Below are 20,223 nucleotides of genomic sequence, written 5' to 3' on the forward strand. Positions count from 1 at the left end.
TTGTTTTGCTTTTTAAGAAGTGGTACTGAAAAAAGAGTAAAATACAATTTATGTAATGTTAATTTACCATTTCAGTGGGTACATGAAATGAGACCAACAGGCTGATTTTGAAATAATCAGTGCTTACATAAAAGCAATGCAGGAGCTTTAAAGCAAATACATAATACATTTAAGCAGCTAATACAGTTAAACACAAATTGGTTAGGTTCAGATCAGTGAGAAATTAGTATTTAAACTGGTTCTGTACTAACCAAGCAAAGTGCAAAAATCAAATTGCACTAATTGCTCTATAGATAAGACATTCTGACACAAATATTTTCACTGTGGAATGAGGTTGTGCTACAATTGACAATTCCAACCTAGTTGTGTGTAATATATCACAGGCAATAAAACATGCAATTCACCTCTTCTTAAACGGAACAGATTTAGCAGTTCTCTTTGCTGAAAGTGGAAAAAGCCACTAGCTTCCCTTACAAATCTGAAACACTCCTGAATATAAGTCCTATGGTGTCAGCTTCTGATAGAAACCCAGTTTACATTCACTTTCAGTACAGCATGTGTTTGCAGAAAGCAGCATATAAAATAAGCTCAAAATTTCCATTTAAAAATATCATTTAATGGAATTTTAAACTGTCTAAGAAGATGAATACACTATGTTTGTTTTCTACATTAATGATCTATAAAACGAATGGAATAGACCATAAATACAGTATTTTTTTTTTTTGCAACAGCCTTTACTAAAAACGCTGCTACTCGTGTTTATCATTTATATCCTCACATGCAACCTCAAAATTGATTACACTTTAAACCATACATAAGTTGCTGTGTTTTTCATTTTGAGTCATATTGCTAACATTTTTATAACTCTGTTAATGTATTCCATACCTTGTATTCTTATTGATTATGAATATTTCTTTAGCAGATTTTATTGCTTTTCAAATAAAAAATGATAGGTATTAAAAAAAATAGAAAATAGTATTGCAACTTACATACTTTTCTTTCTTATGATAATTCTAATATAAAAATTGTTATCATGAATATTTGCAGACTGCCATTTTTCACATTATAAACTCAAGAAATAAAATGAAAACAGCTATTAATGTAAGGTACTGCGTATGTTCCAGATTTATTTTTTTTTCCCCTCAAATCTCTATTTAAGCTGTGGGCTGAATCCATAATCGTTTTGAACACTTAAAGAAATTAATATACCAAAGGAGTGTCCATATAAAACATCATGGTTTTATATCAGGTATACATTATCTTTCCTAATTACTACTGCAGTATGCAGACTGAAATACAATTTATATTTAGGATATGATTTTGCTATTAATTATCAAATTGAAAAAAAAAATCTTGCATTATAAATTCTCTCTTGGAAATTAATGTTATTCTTTTTTTCCATAATCCTATCACACGAGCAATAAGTGCATTGCAGCATGAACACTTTAATTTTTCCAGTTAGTTTTGAGCAAGCCCAGAGGTGAGGTTTAATAAGGATCAATGGCACTTTATCTGGGACAGGGCCACTTCACAGCATGCAAATTACACAGTAACACTTAAAAAAAGAAATAGATTTAATTAAAAAAAAGAACTAGAACCACAGGCTCTGGAAATTCAATTAAAGGATTTATGCAAAGGTTTGCTAGGTTTTTATATGCAGTCACTGCTTATATAATGAGCTTTTCATATTAAAAATCAATAGGTAATCTAGAGTAGAAGATCATCCCCTTAAATACATTTTTGAAATCAATTTGAAAAATAGTCCATCAACTGCTGTGACTACTCTTGCTGCTTCGATTAGACTAAGAGCAATATTTAGATTGTAAGACGTGCTATGGAATATCTATGCTTGGATTTTGCTTTCAAGTGTTTTTATGCTTTTAAGTGCCCAAGCTAATCATACAGTAATTCAAGACTGTGTACAATGGATAAATAATTAATTTAATTACTATCCAGGGCATAGAAGACCCGAAATACGTGAAAAACCTAGGCATCCAATAGCACCATCTGACAATATTTTGAATATATGCAAAAACCTACATCTATTAATGCTTTTGCTATCTTTCTTCCCTGCCTACTAGCCACTTAGCACACCAAGATAAATATTTCTGTTTATAACTTATTAAAGTCACCAGCTAAGGAAGCAATTAGCCTAACACTTGTCTGAAGTGCAACTTTCACACATCATGAATTTAAAGATGGATCAGGTCTTGTGTCCTTCAGTTTTAATCTAATTTGCCAAGATGCTGTGGTGATATAAGATCATTATATTAAAGTCCAAATATCCTAGTTAATATTCAGCACTTATCACAAATTCATATCTCATGCAAGCAAGTGCACCTTTGAAATGAATGGAGATGGACCCATTGCATCAGCACTTAATTTGCATCTGTCTAACCACTTGCACAGAGTTTGTAAATATTCCGAGGTGAACATTATAAAGCGGTCACTCAACTGTCCTTTTTGCTCAACAAAAAAACCAAAGCAGTGACAGCTATCAAGCACAAAGAATCCAAGGAATTCATTCACACCACAGGCTGTTGCTGTTGTTATTGCAACATGATAGTCTGCACACAACAGAGGACAAACAAGGTTCGTTCCTTGCACAAGTAGACTTTTCATGTTTCCATACATTCACAGGTCTTTCCAGTTCACTCCTTATTAGGATCAGGTTGTCGAACATACATTTTAGCCACTGAGAAATCCTTAGACTAAAAGATCCTTCTGTTATATGCTTTCACCTAATGCCTAGGCACAGTGCTTTGGTGGGTTTGGATGCTCATGAAATGTGGATTCTAAATAATACATTCTAAATAATGAAACACAGAGGGAAAACCAGCACTAGCTTATTTTATTACCTCACACATTCATATGATAGGAAGAAACCTTTATTTCTGTTGTTGGTTATATAGTCACATATATGTTTCATTATCTTAATTCAGTACTTTAGAAGGAACATAGTTCTTTTATAAAAGGTTTGAAAATGGTTCTGGCATATAGCTTCTACACATGAAACAAAGCAAAATGACAACCATGAGAGTCAGGGATTAGACAAAATTTTCTCTATCAGTAACATGCTCTGCCAAGCAAAGCATTTCAGCTATGAAATATCCTCAGAGGCAAATTCATTATGTGAAAGTTTCAGAGTAAGAAAAAAAATTAATAGTAGCTGAAAAGTAACTAATAGTTTTCAGCTAAAATTGTGATATTTAACAACAAAACAATACTGTTCAGGAAATGAATTTACCAATAGTTTGCCTATTCATATTGTTTAAACCTGCCTCACCAATAATATTCAAAATTTCTGCTTCAGTGCTTTACTCTTTACACCCATTCTGCACCCATCATTGCAGAATACCATGGAGTTGAAGTACAGACTGTAAGAATAAATACCCTTGCTGTCATTTCTCTATTAAGTCAGTTAAATATCTTCATAAGCATTCTCTGAAGCGCATTTCTTTATTGGATTTCAATTGTTTCTTAAAAGAAAAATCTCAAAGGAATCAAAGAAAAATGTCTGCTTACTCTCATTTCAAAAGAAATGTGGATACAGACTAATGCTATCTTTTTCGATAGGCTTGAAACAAAGACGTTAATGAACGGTAGCTTTATTTTAATCTTTCTTCCTACTAACTGAATTTCTCATGCACACCATATTTTTCTACACTTTTGCATTTTAAACACAGTGTAAGTACATGAGGGGATCAAAGAGTTTCAGATGAATCTGAGGAGCTATAGCAAGGGTAACGAGGGTCCTTAGTTTCTAATGACAGAAGCATATGCTCTCAACTTTCTAAACTGCATCCAACTGAGCCATTTATCAAGGCCTGAAACTTTTTCATTATTTAAAGCACTACGACAGCTTTCCACTTGATGCCTTGGAAGTACACAATAATAGAGACTCTATATAGTCATTAATTATAATATCAGCTGGTTGATGAAGTTACTGTACTTGCTGCTTGGTGATTTCATTTTTAATTGCAGCAGGTGGTGTGGAAATAAAGCGATGTGCTGACACACACGGTCACCTCAATAGTATTTTCTTTTTTATGTATAGATAAATGCAACTTGTTTTTTTGAAAATTCCTTCTGATTTATATCCCACGGCATATAGTAGCTGCGAGAAAAAACGAGCACACAGAACACACTGAAATTACACGCTTAGAAATTAACTGATAGCAGACATATTGTCCCCATTTTTTTTCCTTTCAAAACATTCCAGATACTGGGCTCTTTCCCAATGTAAAGATTCACAGTTTCCAAACACAGCTGTATGTGTCTTTTTCCTGAAGAATAACAATCATAGCTAGATGTAGTTTACAAGTTTTTTCTTCTAATTTTTGGTCTTACTAATACATTTGAATAAGCACTGCTTTTGAACTCTAGAAATTTGAAAATAAAGATTTAGTTAAGCAAAATTAAACATCAACTGTATTAAATTCTAAAATCATTCTAAAACCAAATGAGTGTATGATATTCTAAATGGTGGTTTTTTTGTTTGCCCTTTTTTTTTTCTTTTTCTTATTTTGGAATTAGTCTTATGTATGTGCTCTATTACTCTAGTAATTTACTAACCCATATATCCACATAGGTTTTTGCAATTTAAAACCCATAAGCATGCTGAAAGCAAAAACTGGCTTAAGACAGCAATTGTGTGTACTTATTTATCCTTTTGCTGTCTTCAGACTGCTGTTGTATATGCTTCCAAATAGTCTTTATTGCCCTTTTGATACTGCCCGCTTTTAAGAGTGTGCATTCCTCCTCTGTAATGTTTTCATTTCATTAATCTCTAATTTAACAGATTAGATAACTATTACAGGAGATTTTGCTGCCAATGGTTTTCCATGAGATTGATAGGTAATAAAAACTGATGTTTCCTAATGGTCACAGACATCCGTCTTCCACATAAATCAGCAAACTCCCTTAAGAATCCCTTATATCCAAGTCATAGATCAATTGTACTCAAGCCTCATTAGAACACACACACTCTCTGTTCTCTGAAATAAGGCTGTGCTACCTTAGCTCAAAACTACATTAAATGTAATTAATACAACTGTGATGTAAATGGACACAGCATTAAAATGGATATCCCCAGGGAGAACAGGTTGTGAAAGCAGCTATGTGCACTGTCATGCATGGGACACATGACTGGGGAAAATGTTAGCACACTTTCTTACCTAGGATCTATAGTAGTTACACCACAAAATTGAGAAGCTGCAGCACCAGGAGCAGGAAGCCAGCTTTGCCTCAGCAGCACCCTCATATGGCATAGCAGCAGCAGCTGAGTAGCGACTGGACACTGTCTCCTTCCCAAAGAAAGATGTTGCCAACTTGCAAATCCTCTCTCAACATGATGATAACTTCTATTTTCAAAAACATCTACGCAAACTTCATTAGAACTCCAAAACCTAAAAAGAATGGACATTTACTGTAAGTACTGAATGTAGGGAGAAGTCTGAGGTGATGTGAACCATTTGGCTGTAAATTGGGGAAAAGGCAGGTTGCTTCTACCTATTTAGTACTTTAGTTGCATACGACAACTATGTTATTTGGAAGACGATGCTGTAGAAAGAGGGAATCAACCAAGCAAACAGGAGTATGTGGAATTGCTGCAGGACGTCCAAACCCGACAAACAAAACCAGAGCTGTTCTACAGACATGTCTTCAGTGTTCCCTTGATGACAGTACTATTCATTTTAGGAAAGAGTTTGTCTAGAAAACCAACAAAACAGCAGCTTCAGATTCTGAGCATAGCCCTGCTATGCTCTGAGACGTCAGCGTAATCTGGGTCGTGCTTCAAACCCAAAGAAAGTTACATTGCCTGAATTTTCTGTGATTTCTGAACCTTCTCATCTAAAGATGTCTCCTCAGGTCCCTGTTACTACACATAATAGGTAACAAGGAGTTAGATCTCACAAAAAGAGAGCTCAAGTGCTTTTAGAGAAGGAAATACAAGCAGTAATATCTCTTTTTCAAATAGTTCTTGGCCAAACGCTGAGTTTGTTAAATATAATATTTTATCGATTGCACTGGTTTGCAGAATGGGCTTTATGACTGCTGGAAAACAAATCATAGAATTTGAGATCATAATCAGAGGCATTATACCTACAAAGAAGGTTGGGAATCATTGACATGAGGTATTTATTACCTGACAACACAACCATTACATAATTCTTGAAATGTTTGAATTTTGCTAATCTCACCTTCTTAAGAAGATGTTTTGGATCCTTCTTTTTATTCACTTTTTACGTTACTACTATAGTAGCCTTTCTGTATGGACAAGGCAGGAAACGAGGTCTGGGTTGGTTAATAATACAACTGAAGCATTCAAATATGCAAACAAACTCTTGAGCCAAACTCTGCTCTCATGCACGGCAAGATTTGTAGCACAGAAAAGGGAGCAAAGTTAGGCTCCTTTTGCTCACAAACACTGAGCACAGATGTAGGTTATCTAATTTCAAGGGATTAAGCTCTCTGGATCCTGAGTGCCTGTTGTCTTCTAGAGCAAGTAGATTCACATCTACAAACTGCAGAGCATCCACAACTCTCACATTGTAGGATCATCCCATGTTATTTCCTAATTCAACATAAAGGCAAAAGTAATTACAATAAAAAGCTTGGAATTTGGCCACATTAATTATTGTTTTTCTTTTTCCTTGCAGTTTTGGCTTCTTTCTGGCTTGGTGGAATCTTAGCCTCTTATACGCCCATAGTGCAAATGTGCAGTGCAACCCAAACAGCATCAACTGTATGCCTAATAAATATGAAAATTTCAATAGTCTTCACATTATCTACTCAATCTAGTAAGTAGGAGTACACATTATATATCAATTTCACCAGCTAATTTGTTACTTTCTTTGACCTGGCTTACTTTTCTGTCATTTTCTATGAAAGAACTTAGATGTTTCAACAAGGGTACCAGAAATAATACTGTATTACATTTTCAAAAGCTGCACAGCCTCATTTGCTGTTGTACACTGCACAGATGTAAGAATTATTAACAATGAGCTGAGACCGACAATGTCATATGATCCTAATGCAAATCCTCAAGGACATTTATTTCCTCCATTTCAGTGGTAATTGAGCCTTTAAACCACCCACGAAGATTACACTTGTAAAAATAGTTAACCATTTGTGCCATAAAATATTTATACTGCAATAACTTGTTTGCATCTATGAATATGAAAACTAGTAAGATCATCTCCAAGATGGAACTGTTGTATGCTGAATCACCAAATCCAAAGTGTAGTTGCCCACACTAAAATGAAGTAAATGAAAATGACAAACTAACACATAAATGAGAAACATTTGTCTCAATACAAGAGGTGGCCTTTTGATCCATCCAGCATTGAAGAAGACATCTTTTTTGGTGTCTCATATTTTGCACTGGACATAAGATTTGTAATATATGTATCATAGCTGAAAGACAGTAAAAATAAACCTAGCCTAGAACCGCTTTGCTGCTCTGTCCCTAGCCAGGAGTGCAAGCAAGGGGTAAACAAGTGTAGCGTTGCTTTTCCTTTTGAAGACAGACAATCTCCTTTAAAGCTGAAGCAAGGTTAGGCAGTTACAGAAAACATATAATACACATTTCTCATGAAAAAAACTCTGGAAACTCAGCTATCACATTAAAAGCAATTATTGAGGTTTTTTAATATATAAAAAGGTCTTGCAAACCACTTCTGCAGCCTGAGTCAGAATCTTTTGATCCTCAGTAAGAGCCAAACAGATTGCCTGATATTTGCAGATGCTGCCCTGTCAGAAATACACAGAATGGGAAAGGGTGTATCACAAAGTTACCAGCACACCCATTATCTGCCACCCCCAGAGTAACAAGCAAATGATGTTCAGTATAAATCCATGCTAGAAATTGCTAAAACTAAGATTATATTGTACCATAATTACAGAAAAGCAGGGAGCCAACAAAACTGAGGATGTATTTCAATCAATACTAGCAAGAAATTAACCAAAAGAAGACGATTAACTCATCCATATATAGAATGTGTTTCTGCTGTTGGGAATCATACAGCTTGCCATACATACAGCTTCTGAGAAAAGATGGAATGCACTTCATGAAACCAATTAAAATTCCCTTTGCATTTAGAAGTAACATGAACTGAATCTCACAGAACCATGTGCAAAAGATGTACTACGGAGAGCGGGAAGGTCAAGATAGTACTATTCCTCAAGTGCACTTTTCAACCTCAAAATACTGGGGAAAGCGCACACTATTTCTCAGAGAAATCTGTGCCAAAGACCTTGTCTTAATTATTCAGCATAGCTTTCTGAATCTATCACTTATCTCCATACTGTTATGATCTATATTGTTATTATTAATTATTATTATGAAAATAATCCAGAGACATCAAGTCATCTGGGATTGGTGAGAAAAGCACAGTCATTTAGGAACAGAATAAGAGCAGAAAGTCTCTAAATAACATTCTCAACAATGCAGAAAGCTTATGCTTTATTTCAGAATTCATACAACTTGAATATGCTTTCGGATTTTGATTTTTGTTTCCCAAAATAGCCAGTATCAACAAGACAACATCCTGATTAACTGATTAATAAATATAGACAGAGAACTCACATTACGACACTCCTCTGAAAACCTAGAGTTTCAGTTTAGCAATGTCTATTTCGAGCTTTTATCAGCACTAATTTCAATGAAAAACATGGTTGTAAAATTCGAAACAGAGAGAAAACAGACCTTAATTAAGCACAGTGTTATTTCTTTCTCTTACACTGAAAGCAAAGTTACAGTTATATTTTTACCAAGATTTTTTCCCACTTAATGAAGACATTATCCGTGAGTTTTCAAAGTCACTTTACAAAAGAGCATTCAAGAGACATTAAAGTCAGCTTAAACTAAAAAGTCTTTTTGAAGTCAATAAACAATAAAATGAACAACGAAAAGACAGCCTTTGATCTCTTCTTACTCTAAAGTCTTTAATTTCTGTTTTAATCTACTAGATGCATTAAGTCTTGTTTTCAAATATTTTTTTCTGCAAAGTGCAGTAAGCTTGCCTTGATTTTTTTATTCATATATATTCTTACTGTATTAATGTACAATTCTCATTACCAAGGATTGGTGTCATCTGGAAGTTCTCCCACCAAAATAAACAGAAAAAAGTTTTTAAATTATTTTTCATTCTGTTCTCTTTCAAAAATTCTTTTAAAAGAAAGAAAAAATGTAAAAGGAAAAAGAAAACAGCATCTTCAGCTTTGAAATTTGTGAGATCAAAGACTATAATGCACATAGATTTTTCAAAGGATAAATTATTAACAACAGGGACGAACACACAGTGGTCAATAACATGGTCAAAGAATGGTAAGTTAAGAGCATGTCTCTATAGCCAATTACAATTAATCTGATTTTACTGTTTGCAAGAAATTCCAGTTATTCACTAGATTTTTGATACAGCTTTTAAGCCCAATTTTAGCAAAGTTGTGAATTGTCACAAGCTGTTGACCAGGTTCAGGAACTTAGCATTTTAACAATTCTTAACTTCTGCTTATCCTTTCACAGCAGCTTGGCCATGGATGTAACTAGGAAAATATAAAAATGCGGTGGATGAAAGTGTGTGCAAAGTCTAAAGGCAGAGACAGCCATTAGTTCCACTGTGCTACCAATTTTTTCCAGATATCAAGAATAACCCTAGAGGAACCCTAATAACGGCTAGAAAGGTAAAAACTCTCTGTATACCCGTTCACACTTTACACATAAGCCTGCTGAATTTCTTCTGTATAAATAAGTGTATCTTTCTAGTATTCACACACCTTCAGGAACAGGGGACCATCCACAGGGTAAGACAGAAAGGAGAACCATATCCTCCATTTCAGATTTTTGTACCAACCTGTCAATTCACTCTTGACGTGTAAAACTTAACATGGACAGTATAGAGAAGGCTGGGCTGAGCAGACGTTTTAACATGCTGTACAGCCATCTCTCTACAACAGCACCGTTCCTGCTCCGTGTTTGCAAAGATACCTTTCCAGATGCAAGGGACAGATGAAAGCCATATCTACCAGAGAAGCAACCTTCCCCTTCCTCTGCTATGCACAGTTAACCTAGAAATCTGTTAACCAATTAAGTGCTATTATTGCCTTAGTTTCTCTCATTTCAGAGATCAACTTTTAACTTAAACATATAGTGTTTGTAGAATTACATGTGAATCCTGGGCCTGATTGACCTAGATTAAAAGGCCACTGCTTTTGAGGCATCTAATCACGCATTCCGTCTTCAAAATATTTCTTCCACAATTCTCCCAAATGAAAGCATTCTCCACCTCCATTTGTTGCTGAAGTTGCCAATTTGTGCTGATGATTTTTGTAAACTAGAAGCATTTGTTTCAGAGAGACCACTGAATATCTGACAGATGTGAGATCCTAGTCATTCATTCCTACAGTGGGATATGAATGGGAACACCAAACCACTGGGCTCTAAATTTTGCCGATACAAAAATTTTATCATTTTTCATACAATATACTTCATTTTGATTCAAATAAAACTAAATTCTATGGGACAAATCTTCTCTAAGAATGAAAATAACCATGTAGAAATTTAAGCAATGTCTTTTTCTTACATCAAGTTAAGCAAAAAACCCTAAAATTTTCACTTTGCTCATGGCAGATATACTTAATAAAAAGAATCAGACTGAGAGCACTTTACTATGTTTGGACTAGCCTTTTATTGATTTGGATGTGCTATGAACCACATTATCTAATCTACAATAAGCCATTTACCAAGTGCAATGATCTATGGGCTAAAAGGCTTAGATTTTTAGTTCCATTGTAGACTTTTTGATGAAATGGTAGATCAGCAGAGAATAATACTATAATAAGATTGTGAAGGACACAAGTGTCAATATTAGGAAATTAGAAAGTTTGGCTTATTGTTTCAAATCCTTTTGCTGTTCATTTAAAAGCCCAATAACTCTTTTTCTAGACTAATTGCATCTGTATATTTAACAGAGATCCCAGATGACATCCCAGAGGGTGTCAAGTTCACAGGGGTTCAAGGGCTCATCCAACTGAAAATATTTTTATTTTGCAAAAACAAAATCATCCATCTGAGCACATGGCAACTATTTGGTGATGCATGCGCTATAATTATATAAGGATACAAGTTATCATGGTACTGTCTTCTTGCTATAGCTGTTTGACATGATGCTGCATAGGAGATTTTAGTAGTTTCCCTTAAAACAGATTTGATGCATTTTGCATTAGAAACTTTTCTTTACCCATATGCACAGAGCCTGGAACATGCGGCTGAGATCCCAATTAGGCTTGTGACTTACACATTAACAAATTTGGACTAATGCTCCCACAAACTCTTCTCTGATTGCCTCCCCTCTGATTGACAGCTTTGACCACTTTTGCACATGACCACTTTTTGCACACTTTTGCACATTTTGCACACCACTTCAGCTACTCATTCATTCTGTTCTACATTAATCTAGGAAAGATCTACACGTATCAGATCTGCTTCCTTATTTTTCAGTATTGCTTTTTGATTGAAATGGTAGCACTGAACTTCCTGGCAACAGATACCATAACTTCCTTCTTAAATTATCAAGTGATTCATGCAAAGATAACTTCTTCCTGAAAATAGTTTTTTTGGCTAACTTGGACATAGAGGTTTGTGAAAAACATAACCGTGCAAACCCAATTTGCAACATCGTAGGCATCATCGAAATAACATCTCGAGTTGGCAAAGAGAAACAGAACAAAAATTTAGTGGTCTTCAGTAGACAGAAATAAAATCCACTGTTAAGTGCTAATTAAGTGAAAACCAAAGAATATTTATGAGATTATTTTATCTATAGCTCTACGTCAAATTTTATGGCATCATTTCTGGTAAGACTGACAGGCTACATGCCAAAGTAAATGTACTGAAAACATTAATGTCACTTTAAAGTAACTCAAGTTTTGACATTCTTATGTTTTTGCTGTACTGCAACTATTAGGATGCATTGCCTCATTTTTTGAAAATTAAAAAAAGAAGTGTAACTAGTTCAGGCTACCCTGTAACTTTACAACAACTGACACTAACTATAATATAAGCCAGTTTGTATTAAGACGTTATTGCACCTTTCCACGTCTAATCGCCAATTATGACTCTATTAGTCCTACTTGGCAGTTCATCTGCTCCTGCATCAGCTAAGGGGGACTTGGAGACGGACCTCTGATCTTCATGTTTCCGCTTCAGTGAGTGCTCAGCACAGCGGCTGTCATCTTGAGACATTGAGGAGGTAAGGCATTGCCTTTTCCAAGATAACTACACCTGACCTTACAACAATTTACTAAGGAAATACCTGCCTAATGGCAGTGTGAGTGCAGTTTCTTTTACACTCACAACGGCACTGCAAATTAGAGACAACAGGATAAATCTATGACCAGCTCACTAGACACTTCATTAAATCACTGTTCCCTTGCCTTGTAGAGCACTAATAGAATCACAGCCCTCGTTAGCTACTGAATAAAAGATCAATCACATTCTTTGAGAGCTCTTGCTACCAGCTTCCAGAGGAAACAAGAAAAAAAAAAAGACATATTTAGGATCATCAGTAAGATTCTGAATGGCCTCACTGCAAGTTGGTTAAATTACCTTTTCCACAACTGACTCCGACTGTAATACTCTGAGGAACTTGTTAAGTCTGCTTTCAAAAGCTGCTATCTAATATATGACTACCAGGCCCTGGTCAAAAGTTCATAATGTGCATATGTAAAAAGGTACTAAATTGCCTGAGGGCTAAAACCAGAGGAGTTTAATTGCAGCAAAATGCTGAAAATGGTCTGTTGAGGGTCTTTCTATTGGGATACTGCTGGCACTAGCTGATTGAAGTACAGCACATAAAAGCCTTACAACAATATTTCCTTAAATGCAGCTGAAACTGCTAGCACTTGCTAGTGCATATATGGTGTGCCAAGAGTAAAAAAAGAAAAAGAACCTTCTCTAAAACAAACAAAGATTTAAGGATTGATGTAATTCATAGTTCAAGAGTGTGTAGATAAAAGGAAGAATTAAACAACAGTGAGTATCTGTCACTATAAGTCATGTTATGGGTTTCACAAAACATGGGGGAAATGTAAGCACATCTGTAAACATATTTAGTTGGGACCCATTAAGATTCGCTGCAATGAAAACTGGAAAATAGCTTTCATCACTCTATTTATGACCACACTTGGAAATTTTGGAAACAGTCACCTGTGAGACTAAAGACTCCTATACTAAGGACTTTATTGCAGTAATTTGAGAATCATTCATCTAGTTATTTACATGATAAAATTAAAAAGGATAGTAAGGAAAAAAGAATACATTTTTCTCTGAAACCATTCAAAATACACTTCTATTGATAAGGAAAATCCCAACAGTATAAAGGTTTAGGAAAACTGGTCATCATCTGCAAATTAGGAAGAAATGGTAAATTCTTCACTTAATTCTATTACATCTGATCACCTCAAATAAAAGCATTCTTTCATTTAAATGGAAACTGTGAACATTTTAACTCTTCACACAGTGAACACAAGCAGAATATTTTTTATGTGTGGGCATTCATGAACATCTTGCCTGAGAATTTGGATTTTAACCATAAACAATCATCACACACACCCCACCCCTCAAAAAAAAAGAAACAAAAACCCGAAATTACCACCTTAAAAATTTGCTCTTTTTGTAGAAAACTCTGTGATTTACTCCTCAATATTTTCTTTTATTAACTTGGCCAAAACATACAGTTACAAATATTTAAAATGTTTATGGTGAAACATTTTTTTTAACTTTTATCTAATTTTATTTTTACCTCCTGAAAACCACATTCACATAGTTATCTACAGCATGTATTTTGTTCATCTACAGCATGTGTTGTCTTTGGGCATGTCATGGCTGAGAAAATTACCTACAGCTTTGCATATAGGTTTTAGTTTAAATACCTGTATGAGGTTTTAAAATGCCTCATCTAATATTCAGAAAGACAGCAAGAAAAAGGCTAGGCAATTTTTTTGGTTGTACTTGAATGAATATAGTACAATAGATAAAATAGCCTTTAGCCAACCATTCCCTGGTAAAGTGGGAGGTGAGCACACCCATTGATAGCTGTGACTTTGCCATTTTCAGTTGTTATCAGTTAACATACAGCAATGTAAGAGTCTTGGACAGAAACCATAGACGAGGTAACAGGAACATGGTCAAAAGCATGAGAATCAGCAAAGAGTACAAATCAGTTCATGAGACTTCTACTTTTAACCTTGGAAAATCCACATATCAATATCCTGCAGTAGCTTTACAGATTGTCTCCATGGGAAGACTGTATCATCTCTGTCTTCTGATACACCACTTATATACCAAGTCTCATCTTACAACATAAAAAATACCCAGGCCACTAGGAAGCCTCAAAAGTAAATTCATCTTAGTGGATAACAAAGAAAATTGGTAATTCATTTATCTCACCTCAAAAGATCAATTCAGAGAAGTTTGAAAAAGCATGCTTGTAACTTTTACAGCATTTACTATAACAAATGAACTTTGTGGAAATGCCAAATCAACTGTGTCTGACAACAAATGAAGAATATGGAACAAGCTTTCATTTGTTTACTCTTGACATTCAGTGCTGACACGTATGCAGTTAGGAAGTCATTCAAATCAGTTCAAAATATATGCTTGGGAAGAATTCACAAAAATCTCCCAAAACAGAGAAGGACAATAGACTACAAATATTTCCATAGACATAAAATCTTAAAGCAAACAGACTAACTGTATTCCATGTCTCTAAGTCTCTATTTCAGATGTGGACAACCCTTTCTTTCTAGCTTCTGAGCACTACAACATAATTAATTAATGGATATATCTGCCAGCAGAAGGGAACAGGGAATAGAAGCAGGAGGGCTAAAGTTGGCTTTTTTTATCTGATGGTGACAGTGAACAGGAATGACCACATAATTTGGGGCAGCCACATTTCATTCCCAATTATAAACATTATTTTAGGGGAATAGATTAGCAATTAACTTGCATTTACAGGAACTCTTGCTGTGGACAGTGACAACATTTTCTGATGAGTCTTCTGTCCATTCCTAACAGCAGAAAAAGCACTGAGCTGTGTGTTCATCTTTGCACACCTTGACTATAAATGCAAAGTATTGGATTTTCCAAGGCAAGCAGTGGCCTGGATTGTGTTCTGAAGAGCATATTGGCCTTAGCTGAAGGCCACATTAATGTCTATTGAATAAGCATACATGTAATGCAATAATGATAAATTTTACCTCATCACCAAATATAAGATCAGATATTGCTTTGATAAAAGCTTTGATAAAAAGACATTTTATATTAAGACATTGACTATAGAAACATAAAGCCAAAAGGAGACAAAAAATGTTATATCACAAGTGGAGCTGCCAGCTTGGTTGACACTTTTGGCTAGAATTCATTTAAAAGTTGGAAATTCACATACATTTCTCATCAAAGGAATGGAAGAAGTCAACCCATATTTTTTTCTCACAAATAGAAAGTCACCACTTTTGGTGCAAAAGCCGAGAGAGACATTCACATTATACACACTAGTTTAGCAAATGGAATCAGTGTATCTCAAAGACCATCCAGTTCAGGGCAATAACTTGTTTCTTGGCAGAACTAGTTAACTCATTTCCAGGTTACTCATGATACCTTGACAAAAAAAAAAAAAAAAGGAGAAAAAACCAAAATAAATGTGCCTCCCAGAAAAACCTTAATTTTAGTGTCATTAAGTATGCATAAAATAATGGTAAGTTCTTACATTTATGCCAACAGCTTACTAGCAGAATTGTAATATATGTGTACCCAGTCCACAAGAGCAAATACGGAGGAACTTTTCAGATGCCAAACCACTCCAAGATTCCAAGCCTACCCACTCAAGTGTACTGATACTCAGGGCCTTTGCCTAGAGGAACAGCAATAGGAAAATTCCTTTCCTACATAGGCAAAACACTGCTCTGCAGCGGAAAGTGGTCTCTCCAGTACTGAGGCAGGGAGCAGCAGGACATCCAGTATCCCTTTGCAGATCATGCCTCTGGTCTGTAATTAACACCATTAGATCAACAGCACTATTTGAGATGGGATGAACTATTCAGCATGAGTAGACAATCAGATTCTAAATGACACTGTTACAAAGTCATTATCATAAAAAATTGCCAAGACAGTTGTTTTATTTGAAGTGCTAAATTAGCTTTCTTGTACCAGTAGTATTCATCATAATGTAAGTTTGACATTTCAGGACAACATTTTAATAGTAATGCTGTTCAGTTGAAAGAAATAGTGTTTCCAATTTTCTAGTAAAATGAAAAAAAGGTAATTACTTTCATTAATAGATTACAGTGACAGACAAGGTAACTGTAAGAAAAATACCTACATTCAGCAGTGTTGAATTCAAGTGAAAACTCTAATCCTAGTATTTCCAAGTATTCTTATGCTCTAGATTGTAACTTTGAAATGTTCTTTAATGTTTTTTGCATAATGGTGAATATAGCATTCAAACAGAAATCAGTAATAATGTGCCAGTTCAGGACAAGGATTTTCAAATTTGTTCCTTCTGTATAAAGTTTGGTACTCTACACTTGAGTAAATACTTTCATAACTCATTGGAGTCTCACCAGCCATTTGTATATGCACAGTCATCTATTAGAAACAAGAAATCAGCAATGATGTGATCAAACATTAAAAGTAAGCTCACAGTAAGTTTCAACTCCTATGCTTACACTATTCTGAATTGCTTAACACTATTCTGAATTAATAGCAATATCCATCTTAAATGCATTAAAGTTGAAAGTACCACCCACAGAAGCAGCACATGTATGAGAACTCCATTTCTGGAAATGCCAACTCTTAAGACAGTACTGCTATAAGAGATGGAAATCCAGAGCACTAGCAGATCTATCCTGCATATAAAAACTAGTAAATCTTGTTTCTCAAGACAAACAATTCTCTCTATATCTCAAAAATTACTTCCTTTTTATATAAGATGCATCATCCAACATTGCTGTCTTCATCTCATTTCAATGTGATGATTTTACAATTAATAAAATTCCTCAACTATCTTGTATACCTTTTTTTTTGCATGCACAGACTGTCCTATATTCATTGTGATATTTAATAACTGTAAAAACGTCATCAAAATAATGGATAGAGTATGATGTTTATATTTACTGTCATCCTTCTTGCTAAAAAAGGACTGATGCTACTAATCTAAAAACTTCCTAGAAACAGCAAAATAAAGAGGTTGTAAAATCTAAATGACTCAAGTATTTTAAGTCTCAAAGGAAACTTTATAAACTAAGTAAATTTGGAAATTCTCTCATTACAAATCCTCATTCAGATCACTGCAAAAAAAAAAAAAAAAAAAATACTGCATCATTTGCTGTGTTTTTTTACACTGAACTAAGCATGATAAATTCAGTATTATGTTCACTTTCCTCCCTGAAGAGAATGAGTACATTCTGCCACTTTATCACAAATAAATCATACAAACTCAGGCCATGTAACACATAGCAAAACATGGAACCATTTTAATATTTCAACTGGCAAATGGATTCAAGTTCCTTTTTTGCCAAATCTTCCTCTTCTACTCTGAATATAATTCTTGAATCAGATAAATATTTAAAAAAATTCTTCATGACATTACCTCCAAGGTATTTAACATACAAATGTATATTTGTGTTTTCTTCCTTTTTTTGAGAAAAGTGAGACACTACAGACCCAAGGACTAATACAGGAGATTAAGAAAAGGAAGAGAGGCAGAAGGGCACATCGTCTCACACTGGTACTGGCAGTAAAACCTACATAAAATTCAGGACAACTTTTTGGTTTAATTAATTTTTCTGGAACATATATTCCCTCCATCTTCTCCTTCTTTAGAAACTCTTACCTAAACTCTTACCTAGAAAGAAGGCACAGAAACAGCAAAAATATTAGTACAGTGGAAAGAAGTGCAGGATTTGAACAATATCTAACTCTAAATTTTTCAATAACTCTCATTGATATACAATGGAAGCTACTAAACTACAAAATACTATTGAATATACAGTGGAAAAATTAAACACACTCCCTAAGACAGTCTCATCAACCACAAGCCTATTTCCCTCCACATGAAAATCTAGCCAATGTTCCAAGCTGGCCAAGAAACACCCTGCAGTTTGAATCTTGCCTTCAGAAAAAGAAAAAAAATATTACCACACTGATATCCATAACACCACCCCCACCCCAAAATCAATAAACCCAACCCAGTAAGTTCCCTCACATTTTCCTCAGGACAAAAAAAAGTATACCTATATATACAGCAAACTTTGGGATAAAGAACTCACAAGAACTAGGAACACTATTAGTATCACAGTGGGATACCTCCCAAAAGCATAGAAATATGAAGTTTCTATACATACATGTACATTTTCAATAGCTTTCCTGGAAGGAAGTTTTAGGAATGCTAATTCAGTTAGGCAGTTATCAAGTCCAGGGAATGCCAACATGATGATGAATGACGTGCCACATGCGAAAAACAAACAGATGAATCACTTCTTCAGGAAAACAGAACTCTTATTGTGTTCGCCTATCCAGTAATATTAAACATATTAAAAAGCAACTATATTTTTCATTTATATAGATAGGTACATATACACATATATATACATAAAATAGTGAGAATACTGAAAAAACATTATGTAGTTCTCTGCATTTGATATACTGTATTATTTTTGGACCTTGAAAATACATTTTTTTAATGACTTTGCTCTAAAAGGGGGGACTTTCTAGCTCAGATTACTTGAACACTCTTACTGTTTACTCTTCCATCTTTTTTGTAAAGTCAGAAGAGATTTCCCTGAGAACTTCAAATAAATAAGATATCCAGCTGCACAAACACTATACATTCTGTTAGGTTACTTTGGCTTCCTAAGGAATATTTGACTTTCTCTGAATGTAAATGATTAAAGAGGATCCATCATATGAAACTGATTGGTGAACTGTTTAAAGTGGTATGGCACCTCTTCAAAGATGATATAGAGACAAATGAAAAGACCATGTTATGATAAAGCATCTCAGATATCCAAGGAGTTCTAAGGAAACATTAATGTAACTGCATCCCCAATTAAGAAATAGTATTTAAATGACAGTTCCATAAAATAGGATCTAGACTGTATTCTTTTTTTAAACAATTTGGTATTTCATCTACTCTAAATATGGCCAGTAAAAGCTTGGGGTTTCCTGAACATCTGTCCATTCACAAATAGCTACTTCAAAAAAATGTAAGGAAAGATAAACCATGTTTTAGAATCCACAAAATTTATATTTCTCTGTGAGTTATGCTCACAAGTGATAGAGGGTAATAATGTTCAATTATGTAATCTCATTTCATAACCACTGACCATTTTAAATAGGATTTTAACTTCTAGAGGTCAAAGAAACAAAAATTAAACTTTGTCCAAAAACATTGCTTTTGCTGAACTTTAGATGTGTGGATTAGCAGTTTTGATTCCTAAAGAGCTAACTAAAAGGCTTAGTATCAGCAGGTATGTATATGCATATATTAAGACAAGGAAGAAAACTACAATGAAACCAAAGATGAACTACTGCTTAATTTCCATGTCAAGTGACACGGACAAGTAGAGCTCAATTCAGAGTTTGGTGGTATAGGAAGAGTTTGAATTTGATTCCTCTTCATTTAAGGAATAAACAGCAGATTTGCATTTAAAATAAAAAAAAAACCAAACAAACAAACAAACAAAAAAAAACATCACAGCCAAAAATGTTTCAGTTTTTGGACTTTGAATTCACTAAGAAACTTGATTTAAGAGAAGATAATTGAGAAAGTGAAAAGCACTCTAATGAAGCACAATTACTTCTTACAGCCATTTATTCATAACTCCCCACCCTTCCATCATTAAGGTCTTCTCACAGCTTCTAACATTTGTTAGATAGCAACAGTTTGAAATAGAACCCAGATTTGCTGTCTTACATCTTAACCCACAAGGGATTTGTTTTTCACATTTCATGTCTCTCATAGCACCATAATTTCAATAGCTGAAAACATGTGGTTCAGTTGAACTGCCATGTATAACTTGTGTTTGTCTGTGCTTAATTTATTTGCTAGCTGTACTGCACAGTAGCTTTGTCTGTCCAAACAGTTAAAAATCATTATTTAAAAAGAGATTTTGGGTACTACTTTTTTTATAAAAAGTTATTAGAAACCCACAGTTAGCTAA

General features: G+C 34.5%; 1 protein-coding gene across 4 annotated transcripts in view; it reads right to left on the bottom strand.

The window, feature by feature from the left end:
- The window catches only part of WWOX (WW domain containing oxidoreductase), a 521,778-nt gene that overhangs the window by 359,833 nt on the left and 141,722 nt on the right, over positions 1–20,223 (bottom strand). The window contains exon 9 of one of the 4 annotated variants that reach the window (XM_030471283.1): positions 2,755–5,408. The exons of the other annotated variants lie outside the window; for them this stretch is intronic. Coding sequence (XP_030327143.1) covers positions 5,394–5,408 — 15 coding nt within the window. The 3' untranslated portion in view covers positions 2,755–5,393. Of the gene's footprint in view, positions 1–2,754; positions 5,409–20,223 lie in introns of those variants that run through there. 4 annotated transcript variants of the gene reach the window in all.

Source organism: Strigops habroptila, chromosome Z (assembly GCF_004027225.2).
Source record: "Strigops habroptila isolate Jane chromosome Z, bStrHab1.2.pri, whole genome shotgun sequence".
In the NCBI taxonomy this organism is placed as follows: domain Eukaryota; kingdom Metazoa; phylum Chordata; class Aves; order Psittaciformes; family Psittacidae; genus Strigops; species Strigops habroptila.